General features: G+C 42.3%; 1 protein-coding gene across 1 annotated transcript in view; it reads left to right on the top strand.

Moving 5' to 3' along the window:
* The window catches only part of tenm1 (teneurin transmembrane protein 1), a 212,158-nt gene that overhangs the window by 163,986 nt on the left and 24,272 nt on the right, over positions 1 to 23,900 (top strand). The window contains exons 23-25 of the mRNA XM_050042365.1: positions 17,196 to 17,350; positions 21,320 to 21,403; positions 21,929 to 22,123. Coding sequence (XP_049898322.1) covers positions 17,196 to 17,350; positions 21,320 to 21,403; positions 21,929 to 22,123 — 434 coding nt within the window. The remainder of the gene's footprint in view (positions 1 to 17,195; positions 17,351 to 21,319; positions 21,404 to 21,928; positions 22,124 to 23,900) is intronic.

Below are 23,900 nucleotides of genomic sequence, written 5' to 3'. Positions count from 1 at the left end.
CCAACCCTACTAATACTTCTACTGCGACTCTGGATTTTTATTGTGATTTTTTTTAATATGGTGCCATTTTAAGTTGCCAATTAGGGATACATATGCATACATATTCATATCTTGCACATTATTAGTATGAATACATTTGATAAAATGTACATTTTAGACCATTAGGTTTGTGTGATCTCTTAAACAAACAAACAAATTGGAATCCCAGTAAATGTGGAGGATCATATTCTTGTCTTTTGTATATGCTGCAATCTCACAAGCCATGTATTTTTCACGATATTCTATATGCTTCTTCGTGACATAATGTAATATTCCTGTAGTCTTATAGCTCATCTTAGATACATTTCTCAGGTTTGTATTGTAATATACTGCACACATATACTGTACATGTACGTGCCTGACAATGATGCCTGTGAATATAAATAAGAGAAAAGGACAAGGAGAAGAATTGAAAGCAATGTTGATTATTCATCAACATCACAATGGTGCCCATATCTAATGTGCTACAGTATGAGTTCATAGTAATTAATGATTAAACTACGTTTCTACCACTGAATGAAAACATACAAAAAGTAAAGCTTTAGTTTTAAGTCCTTGGATTGCTTTGTGGCACCATGGATGCAATCAATCTAGTGTCAAGAGCTATTACACTAGGTACAAAATGGAGGGAAATTCTTAGATGTTTGCTCATATGTTGTAGCACTGTGATGTACCTCATCTATTGTCTTCCAGCATGTGACATTGCAGAGGTTAACATGACCGATTGTTCTGCTTATTTTTTTGTTTGCACCACCCAGCATCTGTGGAAATAGGTCATTATATGGCGGATATTATATACTGTAGTCTGGGAAGGCCTTAATAGGACTAGATTGGGCTTGTGTGGGCTACCTTTGCACAAAAAGCATGTGCTGCCAGGAAGGAGAAATAATCTGTTTACTGCCCTCACCAATCACACCCACACACCTGGCCACCTCTTAGTCCCCAGGTCGCACAGGAGATTTAGCCGCAGGCCTGTCACTCAGGCTACACCCACAGTCCTACATGGCCTCTTCTGTCAGTCACACTCAGCTTGTGCGTGCAATGCAGTCTGACGTTGGAGGCAGACAGCCAGTCGATGTGGAGCACAGTAAACAAATGTAGCGCAGAAGTGTCTTTATTTTTCAAACTAAATACAAAGTAGGCTCCAAAATTTGATAGCAGAACTTTTTATTATCCCTAACTTCCTGAGTTCATACAGATAGATGAGGGAAAAGATGATGAAGAACAAAAGGAGAAGATAAGAGAAAAACAAGATTGGAGCTGATTCCTGCTACAATCTGACAGATGATCTGAGGACTGTTATTCTCAGTATATGTGCCCCTTCTACCTTAGAACATGCTGTATCTCTGTCTTTGTACAGTAATAGAATATTCTGTCCCAAGACTCCTCCTGTTCACGCACGGTCAGGTATTTTATACTCTTTGACTCACTGCACTTCACAGACTCTTCTGTGGCCATTGTGTTCCGACTAACCAGCTCTTATAAAGGCTCTGGAGATTTCTGCCTGGAGCCCCCTGGTTCCCTGTCATCCATCTGCCACAGCCCACACTCATCCTCCTCCCCGCACCCTCTTACCAATGGTAATGAGTGGTAGACTTCACAGAGAAATATCTGTCCGTTTTTCTTTTTTGAAGCCGTAGCTCTGTGATTCTCTGGCATTGATCTTGTCTTGTGTCCTCTGGTGAGCTTCTCGCTCCAAATTAGAGCCTTCCTTCTTTCCCTCCACTCCCTCCATCTCTTTCTCTGTCCTGCCTTCTTTCTCATCGACGCATTATGCTTGTGCCCCGGTGTTGACATAGCTGCAGTTGGCCTGCTGTGACACATAATATTGTTACAACACAGCAAACAGTTGTTAAATAGTAATCCATAATTTTAATTTAGCCAACAATGTTGCAGCACTATTGAGCACGCTGCTGTTGCCCAAGTTTATAGTCTCTCTATAGCGTAAACTGCAGGGATTATCTTGTGTCCTTCAAACATTCACTTATGAATACAAGATCTGGGGCATTGTTTAGAGTTGGCTCCACATGCGCTACTGCAGTCAATTAGCTTGGTAAATAAAAGGCCTCGCTCCATTTAGGATGGATCCCATGTCTGACATGAAAGAGGCGTCAGTCCCACAGGACCCAGCAGCCTTGGCTCGCATCTCTGGACTCCTTCTGTTCATAACGTGAAGGGGTAAAAAAAAATTTTTTTTTACACATTTAGTAAATAACAGTTGTGTGTATGTAAAAATAACCGTGTTTCATGTGCATGTTTGGACAGAGGAGTTCATAGAGCGACTCCAGTGATTGAGAGTTTAGTTGTTGTTGTTTGCCATGTGCAGGTCTTATCTGTTATTTGTTGACTAGTCCCAGACAGCAAAGCTGATATCCACAGAGAGAAGTGAGTGTGCACGTATGTGTGTGTGATCATGTGGTAGTGTGAGAGCTTGCAGTGTCAGTCTCTCACTCCGACCCACAGGGGGCAGGCTAATGCCCTTATCAGAAGCTGACATGCTGCCACCACATTTCTCCCTCTTGCCCCGTCGGCCTCTCTCTCTCTCTCTCCCCCCTCTTCTTTTCTCTGCTCCTCCGCTTTCTTTCATTCTCTTTCTCCGTGTCTCTCTATTCCCCACACAGACAGACACAACACATTTGTCCCCACCTCACTCAGCCTCACAGCTGCGAGGCACGCCATCAGAGTTGAGATAGCAAGGCCGGGGCAGCGAATGAAGCAGTGGGGTTTAAACTGGTTGCAGTTATTAGCATGTTGAACAGCCAGGGAGTTTAAAAAAAGAGTCACAGCCAGGGGTAAATACGCTTCACATGGCACATCGCTGCTTGGCCACCAACCTCAGACCACAACAGCCAGGCTGCATGCTGTATGCTACAGTATCTGTGTTGGCAGGTGGTTGACGTATAAGCAGCTTAGGCGAATGAATATCTTCACACATTGGGCGCCGGTCTCATTTACAGAAATGGCTGAAAACATAGCAGTGTGCATAGAAGCGTTTCCCAGTTTGTTTCATCAGTGTGAATCAAGCTTTCGATGCTGTCAGCAAGCCCATACTCAAACCATTAACTCAGCAAACACTGGTCCCCTGCTCCTACTCCAGCAGTGGAGTCATACGAGCAGTAGTGTCCTGCAATTGCTCTAATCACTGCAGCCTGCATTTCACTTTTCTTGAATCTGCCACTTCCCCAAACTGTATTCACTGGCTGCAGCAGTGAAGTTAGAAGATCTCCTAGGGCTGTGTAGCTTCTATGCCAGCTGCTCTGTGTTATAACTTTGGAATGAATATGCCATTGTTATTCTACCTCTGGCTCCCATAGCATTTAGTGCAGAGTGATTGTTGCGTCTCACAAAATAGAGAGAGGGAGAGGGGGAGCGGATTAAATTGATAGAGAAAAAGAGGGAGCTCAGAAAGAGAGTGAGAGGAGAAAGTGGGCGCAACAGTGGACTAAAAAATAATATGAAATGTATAGAGAAAAATAGAGAATGGAAGGAAAGAGAGAACAAGAGAATGAACAAAAATGGATAAAGGGAGAGAGAGACAAAGAGAACTCAGTGTTTTGCATCTAAATCCTGCAGCGTGCAGCAGTCCCACACCTCATCTGCATATTAAACTGGCCCTGTGGCTGCCTTCCCTCTCAGAGGGTCAACTATCATTGTTTCTGTTGGTTTAAACAGACCACTACTTCGCAAAACAAGGGCATCAGATAAGTCACACTGTGTTTTTAGCTCTAAGATTCGGTTTGTGTGTGAGCCTGTGCATATGTGTGCGCAATTTTTAACAGCCTGCTCCTGTGTTTCATTTCACATTGACCGAGCTTTTGTCTTTGCCCCTGGACATTCCTGCATTAATGATACACACATGAATTAATCACACAGCAAGGCAAACAGCAGCATACTCTATGATAATGCAAATTAGAGAGACGCCATTGGGTCATGCTATTTCTACCACAGCTAGTTTTCTCACTGCAGCATCCATGATAATTAGAAGATCGGCAATGGTTTGTGCAACAGACATGCATCACTGAGCAGCCACAATAAGAAGTTCTGCCAGAGACTCTTTTCTCCCAAAACTAATGCTGAGAATATAGCTGCCAGCAGCAAATCCAGAGGGCCAAGTAAAGGAGTATCAAGCAAAGCACACAGCACACAGGTACATTGAGGACTTGTCCAGCCAGTGAGCAATTTTTACACGACTGGAGAAAGAATTGCAGAGATATGGCCAACGTCCTGTTTGCATATTTACTGCTGACTTTGTCACAGCCAAACAGTCTGCAGTATGTGATGTAAGTGTTCCTGACAGAACTGCAAGAATCTTAAAACTATTCTCTCACCAATAAAGGATACTGATAATAAGGCTATACAGCTGTATTGCTTTGTCACACATGAGAAAGGCAGTTTTGATAAATAATGCATACTTTACTCTCTCATTTCAAAGTACATGTTTTCATTGAAAGTAAGCAGTTGGTGTATGGCCTGAATGTGTGTTGCTGAAAATGTCACATGCTCTACATACAGTACTTGACTGTGTAATACCACAAGTGACACTATGTGTAGGTCTTTGTATGTTTTGATGTTCTTGAATGGCACACATGTCTCATACTGATGGGCCAAAGTTTGAACCAGTTTAATTTGAGGTCAGTTGCGTGTCACAGCCCAAGAGTTTAGAGTTTGGAAATTGTTGAATGGGGCAACAGGTACACATACATAAATGACAAAAAAAAACAAAACTATATGATTCATTCAAGCAGGATGACATGCCCAGCGAGTCCTTATTTTTAGACAACATAATCACCACACATGCACAGTGAAGAGCAGTACTTCAAGCTACAGTTGTTAACTTTTTTAAAATCTTTTTGGCATTTTTGCTGATCAAATATAAATCAAGATTGCGTTACTGCATTGTCTATTTCTCACTGCACTGTTCAGAAACATATTTTAGTATACTGTTTAGCTGTAAAATGAGAAAGTTTGTGACCACAGAGTTTGTGGCAGGACTAAGGCTGAATCCAAATGTCCACCCTCTGGACTTGCGAGCAAAGCCCTCGCAGACTTCAGTTGTACATACTGTGACGTGTTCACTGTCATCACATAAAGTCTTCGAGGGCAGAAACTTCAAGCTGCTGATAGACAGGTCTCAGGTCTCTTTCACTTGCCGTTGCCATGGAAACGTTCAAGTGGGTGATTACTGCTGTTATATTCCTCACGCATGTTGATGAATAGTGTCTGCTCATCTACCCTTGCAGATAACAAGGTGTAAATCTCATGCGTAGGCTTTATTTGTGACAGAACAAAATAGTATTTATACATCTGTATGTAATAAGCTGCACAAAAACTGAAATGTGTGTAAATGAGGACAGGACTATGACTAAATAAAAAGCTTCTTTTTTGTTTTTCGGCCAATTTTCTAGCATAAAACTGAGCAGCTTGTTGCAATAACAAAATGCATTTTCATTCCCTCTGTAGCCTTTACTTCTACATCTGTATCATGATGTGGTTCTGGCCTACACAACTAAAGTAGCATTTAAATAGGCCTTACTATCAATAATTATTTTACGCATTCATAGGTTTTGTTGTTTTAGTCAGCAATTGAAAAACCCCCACAATGTCACATCCCTATTACAGTGCATTGTGGGTATTAAATCAGTAAAGTCTGGTGAAGTCTGCATCCCAGGCAGATTCTCTGGAAGTCTTAAGAAAGTCCTCTTGAAGCCTCTTGTGGACTAGATGATTTGTGGATTTGGACAGCCCTCGGCACTCCCAGACTTCCCAGGTGCACGCCAGCAAAGTCCGCGAGTCTGAAAGTGTGGTTAAGTCCGGACATTTAGATTCAGCCTAACTTTTTCATTTTACAGCTGTGATTGACAGCTGACTCCTCTGCTTTGATTAGTTGTTTTCCTTCACGTGAGGTAAGGCCATTAGAAGCACTACAAGACGATAGAGTAGGCAGAGGAATATGACAGTTTCAGAAAATATGACAAAAGATATTTTTTAAGAACGTTATCAAGCTTTTGCGCTACATAGCAGCTAACTTTCATGGCAGTGGCTCAGAACATAGGGACCTGGCTTGGGAACTGGAGGGTCGCCGGCTCAAGTCCCTGTATGGACCAAGTAGGGAGTGTAGACTTGTAGATGGAGAGATGCCAGTTCACCTCCTGGGCACTGCCAAGATGCCCTTGAGCAGGACACTGAACCCCCAGCTGCTCCCGGCAGCCCCCTTGCTCTGACATCTCTCCATTTAGTGCATGTGTAGGTCCTGTTTGTGCATTTGTGTGTATTTCAGGCCTGTGTGTGTATGTGACAAAAGAGTGAAAAAAAATGTCCCCTTGGGGATTAATAAAGTATCTCTTCTTCTTCTCCTTCTTAACTAGGACGCTACAGATTGCACCATGTTTTCTTCATTTTTTTGATTACAAGCTGTTGTTTGTGTTGTCTGTTGTTTACATGGCTAACCAGTTTTTATAAATAGCAGTTACCAGAGCTGCATTTGCTTGTGTTCGGCCAATCAACTTACACTTAAACTGGACAAATTAACATACTCTCAAGGTTCCTTTTCTGCTAGAATTGCCTGATATCAGACAGAACTGTCAGCTTGTTATTCTACACACCATCTTCAGTCTGACATTGTGTCCACTCTAATGGATTTATATGGGGGAGGGAGATTCGATTTTCCCTACCAATCACCAGAGACCAACATATCCATCTGAATCTAACATTGTGTCAAGTGCACACTGATGTGTAGCCATGCCAACATACCTGTTTGCTGGGGTTTTAAGCATGGAGTGGAGAGAATGTTGTGAAGTCATGTTGAACAGCCTCAATAGCAGCGTCTGGCTTGTCTTTGGTGTTAGCCATTGTTGTTATTTCTCCTCTTTGGTTTTGGCGCACCGCTTGGCGATGCTTGACAACGGCCCATGACACTGATTGGCTATTCTAGTTCCCCCACTGTTCCAAAAAAACACTGTTTCATGTCAAGATGTCAGACGAATCAATAAACTCAAATTCAGTGGAGTGGGTGGATTCAAAGATCTGGACTCAGGCAAGTGCTACCAGAGTACCTACTCTTGAAATAGGTGCTAAAAAAGTCCCTTAAAGCGACGTCCTAAGAACAACAGTTATACCTAGTTCTTGGAGTGCAGACACAATGAAAAGGGGCTTTTCTAGGACTGTGTTCATAGAACTATGAAAAAGTTCATCTGGTCCGAAAACACCTAATGTTGTTGCTCTGTGCAATGTAGAGTCTAGGCTTTTGGTTTGAAAGTACTTTAAGTCTGAGTGTGAGTTTTACTGCAAGGTCATACTACTTCCGTGTAGTCATTATTTGTAGTGCCACAAGAGGTTGCTTGTCAGGAAATATAGACATGGGTCAGTTAAGCATTAGTACAAATATTGCTTTTCCAGTGAAAACAGTCTTCAATATGATAAGACTGCTGCGTCCAAACAGAATGAGGACTCGGCTGTCAAACACCAGAAAGGCTTTCAACAACACTCAAAAAAGTGTCTGATTTTATTGCCTGAAATTGATCAAACTACTTTCACTGGCTTCTCTCTTGACCTACAGACACGTTGGACTAATGTTTTCAATATGTGTGTGTGTTACAACCCAAAAATACCATCTTAACTCAGGCCTGATGGTGACATTTTAAGGTTGTATCAGTAGTTACTTTGAAAGTACTTTGGACAAAGCAATTTGGAGAAACTGCTTACAGTACTTCCTTTTTATGCATCTTTGCTGTTTCAAGTAATTCAGTAGTGCCCAGATGGTTTGCAGTACAAAAATTCTGTTTATAGACCTTTTCATTGCTATTCTGTTGCTATGGGAACACCTTTGGTGGTCCCTGTTTGTTTGTTTTCAGCTTCTGTATTAACAAACATTCAACAGAAAATACAAAGGGAGCCATTTAAAATATTTATATTGTCAAATTAGAAAAGGTCTGTAAGGTGATATAAAGGCACTCCAATATTTCTGCCTCTTGCATATGGCTAAGATAAGATTAAATAGGTAGGAGAAGCATAATTCATTCTTAAAATGGCAGACAAATGAATAGGTTGACATTGACCAGAAATGAAAAGTCATCTTGAGCCAAAAACAACATTTTGTAATAGATTAAAACATGAGTTGAGGGCCTGATGGCAGTGCTAGATGGATCATTGCACTGAGCCCAATGTCATGCAATGTCATGTGGCTAGAACTTTATTGTCCACCAGATAAATGGATAAGACGTGTCTGGGGCTACTTTGAAAAACAGGGATCCATCTCAGAGAGTAGCTAGTCTGCGTCCTAATCACCTTGGGTCAGGGGAGGACTCATAGATATTCTGTGAGGAAATAGTCAGCCCACTGCCAAGATTTGCTAAGGACCAAAGAAAATATAGTCAATGGGCTTAGTAGAGGCAAATTTATGCTGACTTAAAACGAGGCTTTACCTGTAAAATGCCTGCTATTCAAGTAATGTATTAGGTAGAACACTATAGAGACTGACAGCTACCTTGTTTGTAGTCGGAGTGTGTAGGGTGGCTTCAGAGAGATTACTGAAGCTCACTGTGTGTGTAATGAAGCCCTGAGTCAATAAGAGATGCGGGCTCAAGGCCAAAGGCTGAGCCTGTGCATCAAAGGTGCAACGTTTGTGCAAGTCAGTGTGCTTGTGCATGCTTGTTTTTGATTGGCAGCCTCTGGGTCCCTGGACCTAATCTGCTTTTCCCAGTGAAGGGACATAGAGTTAGTTATGGGTGCCTATGCCTTGCTAAAGGTATGTCAGGTTGGCAACGTCAGCGTGATCATGGGAAATGTGACACGCGTGTCACTTTAACTGGTCGAGATGGCCACTGCTGGCAGCTGGCCTGTCAACCTCCACCGGGACCCTGGCAAGCTGACAGGAGGAGTGGAGCTTTGCCACTGTGGAGGAATAAATTGCATTTACTCGAGGTGAATGCCCAACACAGACACGCACATTCAGATGGAAGCATTTGTCTCGCTTTGGGGGGAGAAGGGGGCTCTGATGAGGGAAGAGATAGTGAACTGGTGCACATGCAGGTTGTTTCTACCTTGATCCTTAAAACACATTGACAGAAAGATGAATAGAGTGATGGTGGCAAGCACAGTTCAGCTTGGCAGTCCAACTGAACCTGTCTGTGTGAAAGTGGGGAGAGAAGGGGGGGAGTCTGCTGCTGTTATGGGGATGGGAAAACAGAGCCAGTAAATGTTTGCACCTGGGTACCATTATCACCTGCAGCGCTCCACGAGACCAGTGGCCAGACCTCCCTCCAAAGAAGCACTCACACGGTTGGAAAATGTGGAAGAAAAATCTGAAATGGCTGCAAAGCCAACTATCTGTGATAAAGACTGCACTAGAGTTGCCTCTGGCTCAGTTATTGCGATGTCTTTGTACTGTATGTGTGAAACTTTGTTTGGGTGGAAGCTGCACATAGAGATTTGCTATCTATAGTAGTTTAGTGCCACTTTTTCAGTCATGAAAACATTTGTTTCCTCCCATCTGATCCCATTTCCTTTTTCTACCATTGCAGAGCTTCACTGGCTTGTTGTTGTGATGGCGTGTTTGGTAAAAGAGCTTCTATTGATAGACCTCCTTGTGTTTGTTTGATGTTCTAAACAGTGCGACATAATCTGTAGACGCTCCGCACTGATCCAAACCCCTTAGCCTTTCATGGAGCTTTCTAGTCCAAAGCATTTCAATTGCTTTTATAATTGAGTTTGTCTGCTGCCTCTGTGATTGCTTTGGATCTCTCTTTTGCTATCAAACAAGGCAATTACTGCCAAGTCGCATATTTTCAGCAACCCAAAAAAAAAAGTTTATTCGCACAAAAATTAGCATGTAACTGTTGCAAAATCTTCTTTCAGTTCTCTGCATGCTCGCAATGTCTCGCCTTGCCATACATGTGTATTCGAGAACTAACAGCTAAAAAAAAAAAAAAAGGCAGCTATCAATAATTAATTAATGCGGGTTAATATGTTAACAAACTTATAGTGGTTGATAATTAGATGAGCCACAGTGTCTGATTCAGACTTAATTACTAAGCCACTGTCTGTTCTGTGGGGCTTTAATGAATAATTAATTACAAGAAGCATGAATTATTACTGCTTACCAAAGATCTACCAGAAATACACGCCCGTCCTCATTTATGGTGCTATCTTGTATTGATTGATGATAAGTGTTTGATCGGGGAAAATAAGAGCAATCGGAAACGGCGCTTGTACTACAGTACTGCAGTTCATAGATGTGCATGTCACAGATCACAGAGCAGTGTTTGATGCAGCGCGTACAGAATCACAGTGTGCTATTGATGGCAGCATAATCGATGAATACTCGTGACTGTCATTTTTTTTTAATGCAGGTGTGAAATCATACACTCAGCGAGACACACACACACTTGTGTTGACACACACAAAAATGCACAGCCCTGCAGTCAAACACGTGCACACACAAAATCAGTATGGTGCACAGAGCCATTTCACAGTGCTGAGATTGAGTGAACAGGTTTATTTTCCCCCCTTTAGTGCACATGGGCAACCTCAGTGTCTTCAAGAAAGTTGTGTGTGGGAGTGTGAATTTCTCATCTGCAGACACTCTGATTTATCCGCTCTATATTTGCATATGCGCACAATGTGATTAACTGCCATGCCTTATCTTTTCGCCTAGCTACTTCACCGCACGCATGCATGCACACACACACACCCACACGCGCCTCAGCGGGAGCTTGCACACATCGACATGCGCTCACGTTCACATACATTCACATGTTTGCATACAAGCAGCATTGTGCGTTCTCAAGGAGCAATGATAAAAGGGAACAGTAAGCCACACAGCCAGCTAAAGACTCTTTGAAACAGTGTGTTCTTCAGTTTCACTTACAGTCGGACCGAAGCAGTTAGTGAACCCTCCAGGCTCTCCCCAGCTAATTTGGTTGACTTTATTTATGGCCAGAGTCCCTTACTGGGGCCAGTTGTGCAGGTGAAACTGTCCATCTGTCTACATTCAGTTGTCAGTCACACACAGTTACTTTGTACAGAGGTGCCATGGGCTATAATCAGCTACGGCTAGCATCATTTAGATGCTGTAATAATATGTCAGTCCATATCATTAACACCCACTGAGCCTGGGGATATATGAGGGCAGATTGAATGACTTACTCCTCAGGCTGCTGGCAATCTGTGTGTGTGTGTGTGTGTGTGTGTGTGTGTGTGTGTGTGTGTGTGTGTGTGTGTCACAACAACTCCCTCCTATGTGCACGTTGTGGCTGTATGAAAGTTTCCAGGTATAAATGCAACTTCCATACATGTGTGCATTATGCTTTCTCTTCCATAAACAGATCCTTTAAATAGGTTTTCTTTTGCAGAATATGTGCTTATTTTGCACTTAGGTGGTTGTTCCGCCAGCTGACAGACACTGATGTGTTTGTTTTCTATACAATTTTACAATTCCTCTTGCTTTGATCCATAGAGGCAGCTCTTTTGGCAGCCTTGCTGTCAACATTTGAAGGGTGAAAGTACTGTAGAAGGGAAACTTGAACAACACCAGAAGGCTGACTTCCTGTACTCTTGAGGGCTCAGGCGTTAGCAGTCAGTATGCAGCACACACACATACTTACTCTCACACACACACACACACACACACACACACACACACACACACACACCACATCCTGGTGTTACTGTATGCAAACAGGGCTGCCTACTCTTCCAGCAAAATAAGATACATAATCTACAACTTTTGTTATAATGAGTCTTTCCCACCTCATCTCATTTCTCACCTTACAAAATTTCCTCACCTTTCCTTCACTCTCTGCTCGGAAAATCCCCTGGTGGCTCCTTCTCTTCAAATAGCTGTAATCAACGCTGATGCTCTCGAAGACCCCTCTCCAAGGCTTTAATCAGATTGGATTGTATTGCAATGCCACAGGGGGCCGTTATAACTGATATTCTTTTGACAAGGACGGAGAACAAAGAGATTCTTTGATTGAGAGTGATTGGCCTGTAATGGTTAATTGAAGCAATTCCTCATCATGTCCCTTTGTCTCATCACCACCTCTCTCCTCTTTCACACCTCTTTTGGTGCTGTCTGTCTTTTTCTCTTTGGCTGCATTTCCTCCCTAAATCTGAGATGAATGTGAATAGCATCACTTTATCATCCTCTCCTTCACTCCTCTCCTCTCTCCTCCCTCTGTTTTCCCAAGGTCAATCCAACTCCGTCTAATTCACGTTTCTTTGATGATAAAATCCAGTCCCAACTTTAGCCAAATGTCCGTCTCCCTCTGGAGTTGAGATTTATCTCAATTATTTCTCCACCAGTGTGTCTGCCAGCTTCTAAACATGAGTATCAGAGTGCCAGGTCCACCCAGGGAGACACGGTAAATCTTTTGATGTCTTGTGAGTATCCATCGGCTATACGGAGAGGCTGTAAATTCCCTTAACACGGCATACAGCTTTACCCACAACAGCAGGAAATCCAGCCCCTGACAAGGAGAATGTGGACTAATCTGCCGCCTTTTCAATAAACATGCCGAAATACTCTTAAACAACACATAAAATGGCGTAAATCCTTTCGCCAATGCCAAGCAATAATAGCAGTCGTTCTTCATTGTTGTGCTTGTGTGAGGATGAATAAGTCAGCCCGGTCCCGCATTTATTGTTGATGATAGATTGGCAGCTATTTAGAGGCTGCCTGTGCGAACATAAGACATGCAGATCCTGAGCATGCATACTGAGGATGTCAGAAAAGCACAAACAAAGGCAGGGAAGAAAGAATAGAGAGACTTTAGGATGGAAATCAATAGAAGCAAAGGAGAAGAGAGGAAAGAGTAATATCCAGGGACAGAGGGGGAGAGAACAGAAATCAGCATTGAGAGAGAGACCTAGCTGTCTCGTCATGTCCTTGTGCAGGATTTATGGGTTCTAAGATCAGGGACAGGTTTAGGGTGGTAGGAGGGGGAATGGGTGGAAAAGTGAAAGGAATGTAGGAGGGATCCGAGAGTGGCGTTAGAGCTGGGAAAATGTGCCGACTTTGAGACCTAAGTAGGCTGAGACTGCGCTGTGAGTTGAGACATCTCTCCTCCGTAATTCCAGGTGACAGGAGGAGAAATGGAAAGGCAGAGGCGAACAAAAGGAAGGAATAAAAAATGGGCCGAACAGAAGAAAACAGAGCCGAGACATCATTGAAGGGTTAAAGGGCACTGATTTGATTAGCACTTATAACATTCAGGGCAGGGCAGAAGGAGCAAAACAACAGAAACAAAGCACAGGACTTCAAGAAAAAAAGAAGGAGAGGGAAGAGGGAGCAAAAAGGGAGCAGAAGAAGATCAAGTTAGGGAGGATGGAGAGCGAGGGAGAGGTAGAAGAGGAGAGGAAAGGTGTTCGTGGGGGGGTGTGGGCTGTGTGGGTGGTGTAATCTGTCTGTGTCAGAGGGATGATGAAGGGGCCAGGAGGGAGAGCTCTGCAGTTCACCTTCTGGCCTCTGGAGGAAACACACTGACCCTGGCCCTCCCCCCTGCCCACCTCCCCTCTCCACCTCCACTCCACCTGCACGATTTATGACTCACAGGGTCGGCCCAGGGTTGCTGGGTTTGAGGACATTTGCGAATCTAGTTGTGGTGGCGGTGCACTGTGTTTGCATGAGTGCGTGTGTACGCATATGTTGAATGCAATCACGTGTAAAGAAAGCCATTGTATGTCAAGGAGGATGAGACCTTAGGGCTGCCTTGGGAAAAGGGCAGTAGTGATTTCTATCCGGGGCTCAGAGAGTGAGCACAGGCACATCCCCACATAATCCAGTATGACAGAGTTTGAAAGGAAAAAGTCAGACAGAACCAGAATAAAAATCAAGGAGAAAATAGGACAAGATGACTGAATGAGGGAGGAGGAGTTGGAGCCGTACTGCATACTGATGATGTCGCGCCATTGTCCATTTTTATTATGGTGTGCTGGCTCTTCTGCATGGTCAGATCGCTCTTTGAATTTTTTTCACAACTTTCATTTTCCACAGGGTTTGCTGCAGGGAAAGCAGCTTAATGGCCCCATTATATCTAGAGCTGAAAGAGGTCAGCTGATTGACAGAAATGTGGTCAATAGCAATTTTGATAATGAATTAATTGTTTAAAGGAATACTTCACCCACAAAATGATCATCTGTATATCAAGTAGTTATGTTGGGTTACCTTAAAATTTGTGGAGAAAACTTTCCACAAGAAACAAGAGGAGGACAACATATTGATTTATTGATTGATTGGGGACCACGTTTAACAATAGCAAAACAATATCAAAGCATCTGTTTACAAACTCTCTTAAAGGTATTGCAGTTTAATCCAAATCTCATTTATCTAATCGTATGCTCAGTACCTCCCAAACATACACTTTCACTAAATCCTTACTATTTAAAACTGAACTGAAAGTGAAACTTATTTATGATCTCTCCAAAAACAGACTCCAACACTACAGTTGACCAGTTGATTTATAAATGGTCATTTTGTGTTGGAGTATTCTTGTAAGTCACCTAAAAGGAAAATACCAAACATGCCATGGTTCAGCTTTCCTTGCTTTTCTCTATTGGTTCAGCAGGTTCAGCAAATAATGATAATAAAAGTAAAATATATATGAAAAAAAATAACAAATAAAAGTGATTTGAAGACATAACCTTGTGCTCTGGGAAATGAAAATGATGGGCATTTTCAACTATTTTCTGGCATTTTAAAGCTGCACCAGTCAATATCTTTATACAAACAATAGCTTAAATCAGGGGTATTTGAATGGTTTTAAGGCCAAGGACTCCTTAGCTGAAAGAGAGATGGAGCAGGGTCCCCTTACTACATATATTGTATAAAATTGAGTTGCCCTTGAGATAATTCTCTGAATAAATTCAGGTCTTCTCTTGTTTGTGCTTGCCCTTTCGTGCCTAAGACAGAAGCAGCTATAACGTGGTTAGATGTATTAGCTTTACCTTCTGCACTTTAGGTGGTGGTTTCTGAGGTGGATGCTATGTCTCTATGTCTGCAAGCTACAAAGCATTTCATCGTGGTTTACAAGAATAGCCAATACAAAGGTGAAAACAACACGCACATCCTCATACCCATATTAGGGATGGGTGCTGGACAAAAAGGCTGTACGTGTAGCAAGAAAAAATGTCCGCACACCAAGAAGCTCCGATAGAGTGAGTATTTATTTACCGCATGACTTTTCAAGCCAAAAACAGCTCTTCCACAGATGCTTTTCAAACAGAAACCAAGGATACAAGGATAGCCATACATCTTCACTAATAATTTGTTGTGTTCATGTTAATGTGTATTTTCGCACACTTTTTAATTTTGGGGTGAAAAACAATCTTAAAACAAGTGAAATTATCATACAGAACTTTGGTGACCCCCCCTGCAGTAACTCTGAGGATCCCATAGGGGTCGTGGGCCCCCTGTTGAAGACCCAGGTCTTCAATGATTACCTGTAATGTGAAAGGGGTCACTAGTATAAATGAATCAACAGAGAATAATCACCCAATTCTGCAGCTCCTCTCAGCTCTATGGAGTGTTTTATCATCTTTTGTTCATTTTATTGTTTTGGTCTTATAACCTGCAGCATTAATGTTTTGGCTCACCCTCGCAGCTCTCACCAACCTCGTTTCCACACACAGCAGGCAGCTCTTTTCAGTGAAAACACTCTGTTAAACCCACTGTATGCTCCCCGCACAGCACCAAATGGCAATTGACAAACAAAGTTTGCAGCTAACTGGTTAACATAGTGGGGCATTTAGCAGCTAAAGAGCCAGACATTTCCCTCGGGAGTTGTTAGACACCAAAACATAGCCAAGAGGAGATTGAATATTGGACTTGCATTCATTAGGAGGCAAGAAATACGACTCCAAATGAATTGCTCCATGTCAGTAACATTAGCATGTTCCAATAGGCAGCTGTGTTCCACCAAATTTATAGGGTGCAAATGTTTTGTGTTTCAGCTTATTACTCTGCCCACAAAGTGAGCAAAGAATCAAAGACTAAACAAATAAAGGATTAATAGTCAAAATAATTGGTAGATAAATCAGTGATGAAAGTAATGGTTGGTTGTAGCCCTATTTATATCTTTTGGCAATACTACTTCATCTCATGTGATTGTTTTTTTATGGTTCCCTTTGTTGCATATTGTATTGTGCCATTTAGTTTTATGATTGATCGTGGGTATATATAAGTAGGCTTCGTCACTATTAAATCATGCATGAGGCATGCTCAGGATAAAGGGATATATACATAAACTTGACATGACTTAATGATAAACCATAAACACAATGTATTTTTAAATGGCCAAACAGTGAGGCACATGCATTGGAGATGGCAGGTAGGAATACTGAAATATGGCTTATTGTCGCAGATGCTAAGTGAAAGCAATCAAGGAGAATTGGCGGCATACGGTATGAGAGGTGAGGGTTGAGTTGTGGTATATTATTGCCAAGGAGTTGAGTCAAAGGGCTATTCTCTGTATGGAGATGAGACGGGGATGAAGGTCGCCCCTCATCCATAACAGATGATTCATAGTCTGCCCTGACCTTTAATACCTGGACTTGCCCATCTCCCTCTCTTTCTCCGCTCACTGTCTACTGCAGAGCTCCGCTGCAAGGAGAGTTCAAGTATATGCTGCTCATAGCAAAGCACACTCGCAAAGCTTTCATTCACATGTGCTTTGCAAAAAATACAGGCGAGCGTCTGCACAAATGTAGACATTCACACGTGTTTTTGATTTGTGGATGCACATATATAATGCACATTCGCAAGCGCAAATATGGATGCACATATATAATGCACACTCGCAAATGTCAAAAGTTCACTGCGGCACCCTGCTCACATCTAATGTGACAAATAACTTCTTCCTCCAGTTGCATTGTTCTAATCCCTTTAGTGGGCTCTGGAATGGAAATATAATTACATTTCTGTGGTGCAGTGCCTTTGATAAGACAGCCGCTTGCTGAGCTGAATGTCTAACTGAGTTGGATGCCTCTCCGAAGCCCTCTCCTCTCTCCACTGTACTCCTCTCCCTTACTCACTCCTCTCCATCTCCTCTCTCATACTCTCTTTCACATTTTCTCCTTCTTCCTTTTTGTTCTATCAACCCCACGCACTCCCTCTCTGTCATCTCCAAAAGCTCATTCTGCCTCTCTCTCTCTCACCCGCCCAGGTATTGCAGTGGATAAAAGAGGTGTTGTCTACTTCGTTGATGGCACCACCATTCAGAAGATTAATGAGAGGGGTTTGCTCTCCACTGTGATTGGCTCAAATGGACTGATGTCGACGCAGCCGCTAAGCTGTGATGCACGCATGGACATCAGCCAGGTAAGCTAATAATGCAGTCTGGTTTAAGTGAGCGGGAGAGAGCTAGAGCCACATTTTTTTGCTCTAAAGTAGGCTCCTTCCTCACCATTTCAGTGTTGTTTAGATAATCTGTGGAAATATAAGACTCCTGCATGTGTTTTGTGCTGAGTAATGAGGGTAATTAACCCAAAAAGGCAACGGATCAAGAATAATTACTTGTTTGTTGTGCTCTTACAGTCAGTCTCTGTTTTGTCAATCTAAATTGCCTGGCCTCTCCTGTAGAAACTCTTTATGTCCTTTTGAAGGTGTATGTGTGTGTGTCTCTGTGAGAGAGAAAGAGAGAGAGAGAGTGGCAAAGACCAAAGACAGCTACTGTACAGATTTGATCAGCCAGCCCTCAGATCACTCTGCTGACTTATATCAGGCCTATTAGAGCAGAAGATGAATTATAGATGAACTGCTGGCTCTATAGAGGGATCTCTGCCCACACGTAGGGAGGCAAGCGCCTGTGTATGGCCGTGTATGTGTGTGTGAATATGTGTGTTCAGCCAGGGTGAATTCCCAGAGGTGCTCTTATATGTCTTTAAAGGGGCCCGTGTTACCTCACAATCCTTCTGTTTGTTAGTTATCAGCCCCTGCAGCGTGTCCACTCACATTCACCCTCCATCTGTGTTTGTTCTCATAAACTGCTGTGACCCCAGTGTGAGGTCGGTATTGATGGAAACTTCTAGAGCTACATTTAAACAAAGACCACTGCTGTAATTTATGCAAAATGAACAGCGTGAATAGCGAAGTGCTGGCTTTAGTTTTTACTTAAAAGTCAAACTGAAATTTGAAATCTCACTTTTTGTACAAGGAAATATAATCTGTAATGATGCTGAAGCTATTGTGCATATTTTTTAAGTTTTAAAACATGTTTGGACATATTTATGGAAACAGCTTCTAAGCCTGAACTTCTGTGGTGTGCTACTGACTGGAGCATGTGCTGTATAGCCTATGAACTAAGAATGCTCCTAAGGACTAATTTCCCTGATGTTTAAACAGGAGTTTAAACGTAGACTATTTAACTAGTCTAAAAGTAAGAAAACACTCAGAAAACAGCCAAAATTGAAACTTAATTTATAAGGTTATGCACCGTCTGTATAATATTGCGTATACTATAAGAGCCATTTGAAATCGTTGGCACCACTTAATTGTCTAGTTAATTAATCACACGCATCCCCACTATGAACATTTTTAATTGAATTTTTCTCCCTAACATGACCAATATAACAAATAGGTGTGTATGTTGCCCCCAACCCAAGCAAAAATATTAAATAAACAACAATAAAAATGACAGCACTTGCAGCAGTATATTGTTTCAATGCAGCTTAAAATCATTCAAAATTATGAGTTCCCAAAAACTCCATATAGGGGCTCCACAAGCGAGCAAAGTTGTCCTTCCTTTTTACAATACAAGTTGGTCTCTCCAAAGCGAGACAGGCTGCCAGTCCCTTTATCCACATTCCAATAGAAGGTATATCCATGTTCCTCCATAATAGTGCAATTATCCTTCTGGCTTGTAAAAGTCCAAAGTCAGTGAGCAGTGACTGCTCTAGAGTTACAGCAAAGTCTTCAGGGTATATTCCCAATAGACAGAGTTTGGCTTGTGAAGGAATTTCTTTCCAATTATAAAGCTTATGTATTCAACCACACTCTTTCAGAATTGCTGTAGCTTTGTGCACTCTCGTAAACAATGAATTAATGTTCCTTTTTTTCTCTCTACACTCCACACATATATCTGGTATATTGGGGAACATCTGATTTAACCTGTTAGGTGAAAAATAAGTTTGCTTAACCGTTGAAATAATCTAAATTTTGTATTGATGGACCAGGTCTTGCCCTTAAAACAAGCAACTTTAATAAATATTCTTTTATTTCAATTCTCCATGCCCCTAGCCTTTTGAAAGATGAATCTTTTGAATATGTTAAGAATAACTCATAAAACAAAGAGAGCTGACCTTTGCCATCCATGTGGAGGAGAGTTAGTTCCTCAGTTTGAGGGGGTTTCATATCAGGGATCCCAGTCCAAAACCAAGAACACTTAGTGTAAACAATGTGTAATGTACCCGACTATGTGACGCCATGTGTCCACTTGAAAAGGTCTTCTTGAGTACAATTCAGATATACTCTGGTAACACCAACAATACCAAAATACGGAAGTGGACTGCCATTTAACAAAACTGCAAGGAGTTTGTAAGGAAACAGTCTCAATTGAATATTGATGGCTCTATATCAGATCGCAGCACAGCCAGCCGCAGACAGACACAGATTCAGATTCGCTTTCAGCTTCCCTGCCACCTCCGACCTGCAGTCATAGCTCTGGCAGGAGGCGAAGAGCTCTACGCCTGAGAGCAGCAGCTCCTCGTCCAGCCAGGAGCAGAGCTTTGCCTCGGTGCTCTGCTGGTCCCCACAGATGATGGTCCCCGGGGCAGCAGTGTCTGTCGGCAGCGCCCTTTTCTGCATTGTAGCACAACAAAAATGTCACGAAGATGATGATGCAAGTGTTCTTTGGGAACCGAATAACATTACTACTGTGAAAGCTGAGACGTGGGGGATTGGAGAGGGGGGGCAGTCGTACTCGGGCACAGTATGAATCAGTCGTGCCTAATATGATAATGCCCTTCGACAACAGAGGTACAGACAACAGTTGCTTATATGTGGATGAGATAAAACGTTCAGTAGTTAAAGAAATGTTTCTGGAACATCATCTTTCTCATACAGATAAATATATGAAAACAGGTAGATCTGAATTTTTTTCTACATCTTTGTTAAACCACATCTTAAATCCACCATCTGCTCTTCAGGGAAAAGAACAACTGTTGCCTCATATAGGGGAAAACTGTGACAATTCAGGTGTGTCCCAAGAACGCTGATACAAGACATTTTCCCCGTCCTTTTTTATGTACATCACCCAGTGATCGTATCTTGACACAGAGTAACTAAAGTATAGAGTCCTGGAGTAATGTAGATCCAAATCACAGATCATACCATTCAACGGCTAACGTCAGCCTGCATGCTGGTTAACTACATGTGTGGCTGTTGAAATGTAAGTGGTATTCTGAACTATTTTTGGGGCCTGCCCACACAGATACTGCACCAGGACTAAAAATCCATGCCTCCTGGAGAACACCAATTAAAGTGGTGCAATCACCAAATCAAAGGGGATACAAGGGATGTAATAAATATATATTTCAGGGAATTCTTGTTTTAGTTTCAATTTGACTTTAATAAAGCCGGCGCCGCTCTGTGTACAGCTCAACTTAACTTGCAAAAGTGATGGCCTGTCATCACTGCAAAGTTCAATATCATGAGCAGGGGAGATTTGATGCGTGTCCTCTTTGGCTAAGGACAGAGTTGAGTCTTGCTTGATGAATCTCTCTACCTCTTAAAATGGGATTTCAGAGTGAACCCTCTTCTCTCTCATTTGACAGTGCCTATAATTGGACATGTCAGTGGCAATTTAACATGATCCATTTATTTACCAATCCATCCTCAGAGTCATCAATCACCTCACTGATCCCTCAGACGCACCGCCTCGCCTCCACAGCTCACAGTTTGAGCGCTTGTGTGTGCAAGATAGACGGTTATATGAGTGGCTGTGCGCTAGTGTAGGTTTGTCTGTCTTTGACCCCCACAGCGTTAGCGGGCAGGGTGTGCTATTTGAGCTCGCTGCGATCATGGTTATTGGCTGACATTTGCGACAGTGCCAAGGCGAGTCTTGAATAAACACAGGGAAGGCTCCCTGCCCGCCGTTGACCTTTGCATGAGCAGGGAGGGTCAGGAGGCCTAATGCTGTGTTATTGAGGAGATATTTTTGTATCACCTGTAACTGACTCTCATGAGTGATAGTCACCACGGCTTTCTTGTTGTCTTGTTTTAATTTTCGATAGAAATACAGTCACTGTATGCATCGTCTGTGTTTTCATATGTGTGTGTGTCATTCCACAGGTGCGTCTGGAGTGGCCAACAGACCTGGCCATTAACCCGCTGGACAACTCCCTCTACATCCTGGACAACAACATTGTCCTACAGGTAGAGAAACAGCACTAAACACACAGAAAACGCATTTGCTAGTGAATAAATTCCAACCCTGTTTCCTACTCAGGCTTCTTGGAGAGACGTTAGCACTATATGTAGCTGGAAGAAAGAGTAATGAAATATTTCTCACAATTTGCAGTGCTGTCACTTAAAGTGTGTTTAGTGTAAGCGAGGCTCCAAACATAAAAGAAAAGAAAAGAGCACCTTGATAAAAAAGAAAAACACACTGTCAAGAGTCTCTGCAAAACTTGTCTTAAGGAAAATGCCACTTGAGTTTTGTTTATTACCCAAAAACTCCAGGATTAATGAATTGCCTGTCTGAATGTTTATCTTGTGAACACTTAATGAGTCCTTAGATGAAGTAGGCTCAGGTGTGGTAATGTTGAATTCACTGGATCTACAATGGTATAATGTAAGTTTCTGATTCTATTGACCAAAATTAAGCAGTTGTAATGATTTACGTTCGGTCTTATTTTTACGTAGCTTATACATGTTTCTTTTTGTCTTTATTTATGTCAGGTATCAGAAAATCTTCAGGTGCGTATTGTGGCTGGCCGCCCCATCCACTGCCAGGTCCCAGGTATTGACCACCACCTGGTGAGATGGGCAGCAGTGCGCGCCACCCTGGAGGCTGCCAAGGCCATCGCTCTGTCCCACCTGGGCACACTGTTCATCGCTGAGACTGATGAGAGGCGCATCAACCGCATCCAGCAGGTCACCCTGACACTAAAAATACCATGCTTAGTTACTTTCAGGGTATTTTTAGCTAGAGATGCTCTGATTGGTTTTTGTAGGGCAGGTGCCAATTAAGGATTTAATGTAATTGAAATCAACTTGTCTGATAGTAGCTCTCAGATTCCCATTTTTAGACATTTCTACAGAGCTCTCACATTTGGGATCCCCTAAGCCACTACTTTTCTTATGTTGGTTATGTTTTTAATTTAGTAATAATCAAGTAGCAAAATATTTACTTATCCAAACTTTGAATATTTTGCTCTATACTACTTGTTACTTAAGTCAAGTGTAGTTGGCAACTTTGCCAATCGCATTGCCAGAACAGATGTTGGCATAATGTTTCTGCAAACCACGGATATGTGCCATTTGTGCATTATCATGTAGCAGATATGTTGAAACATAACGTCGCATTATGTTTAAACAGCTCTGGACCAGTGTCCGAAATTAACACCAGCCAAGCGCCTGAAGCGGGTAGATTTTCTGTTTAGTGTGTAAATCTTAGAAGGCTATCCGCCACACTGACAGGTGAATGTTTGTACCAAAATAGTCATGTAATTAAAAGCAATGCAGAGAATCTCTTCTGCATTGTGGTGTCATTTAGGGGCACACTGCACTGTTGCTCCAAGCGCATATAAACTGTGACCTTAAACTGGCCGTCTTGGACACACCTAGTTTTGCACCACTATTTAGCGTACAGGACATCAGCTATCATTTGCTGCTGGTCTGCTGCTAGCTGGCGTTGCACCCATACGTTTGAAGGTAATAAAATGATAACACGGAGGACACGTTATCTTTATTACCTTCCACTTCGTCGGCGAGTGCATTAGCTTCACTTCTTCTGTTCTTACCTTTCAAAATAAAAGCCCTAGACATGTACACAGCATCACTGCTTACCAGAGGGAACGTATTCAGATACTGAGGCTGTGGTGTTGAGTTACTCAATATATCAAAATAACTTTGCTTTAAATTTTGCTCTGGCCTCTTCTTTCAATTTGTACTAAATGTACTAAAAGAAATATATATGTGACAAAAGGAGGCGATTATTTTTTTTCTTTCTGACCAGTTCAAATCATTCTTGGCCGAAGGATTTTTTCATCTACCAGTCCCCTTGCCCAGTGAGTCAAAAATGTAATTTTTGACACTGTCTGTGGTTATGTTCAGGCACAAAAACCACTTGGTTATGGTTAGGAAAAATCATGTTTGGACTTAAAATTTTGGCTTAATCATGGCTGGAGATGCAGCAGTGCCAACAAAAAAAATAGTTTCTGTTGTTTGTGGTTTTGAACAGTGGTCTGCAGCTTGGCAGACTCTCGCCTAGGTGTTATGCCATCCAACATCCCCTCCACCTTCTGATGATGAAGTCAATTCATAACTTTTTTTCAATATTTTCCTCTGGTGACTAGGCTGATATTTTCTGTGGCCATTGATTCACTACACCTCATCATAATTCACTACACCCTCCAAAATCTGCAGCTGTGTCCCTCTTATTAACTTTTGGACAGGTGTCCAGCCCCTGCATGCCTCTGAATAATCGCAGAGCAAGGGCCCCTGCAAGAACGTCCTTTACATCTCTAGCAAAACTGACAAACAGGAAAAGACAGTTGCAACTGACACCAGCCGTCCCTCATGTCAATAATTTCCCCTTTCACATGCATCATTGTGGTCAAAGTGTTTGCTGTTGTCACAGATGCTGTACAGCAAGAAAGTGTTCAGAGTCTGCCTCTTACACGTCGACATACAAAACCCTGATGCATCC

Source organism: Epinephelus moara, chromosome 4 (assembly GCF_006386435.1).
Source record: "Epinephelus moara isolate mb chromosome 4, YSFRI_EMoa_1.0, whole genome shotgun sequence".
In the NCBI taxonomy this organism is placed as follows: domain Eukaryota; kingdom Metazoa; phylum Chordata; class Actinopteri; order Perciformes; family Serranidae; genus Epinephelus; species Epinephelus moara.
This window is presented reverse-complemented; position numbering and strand designations above follow the sequence as displayed.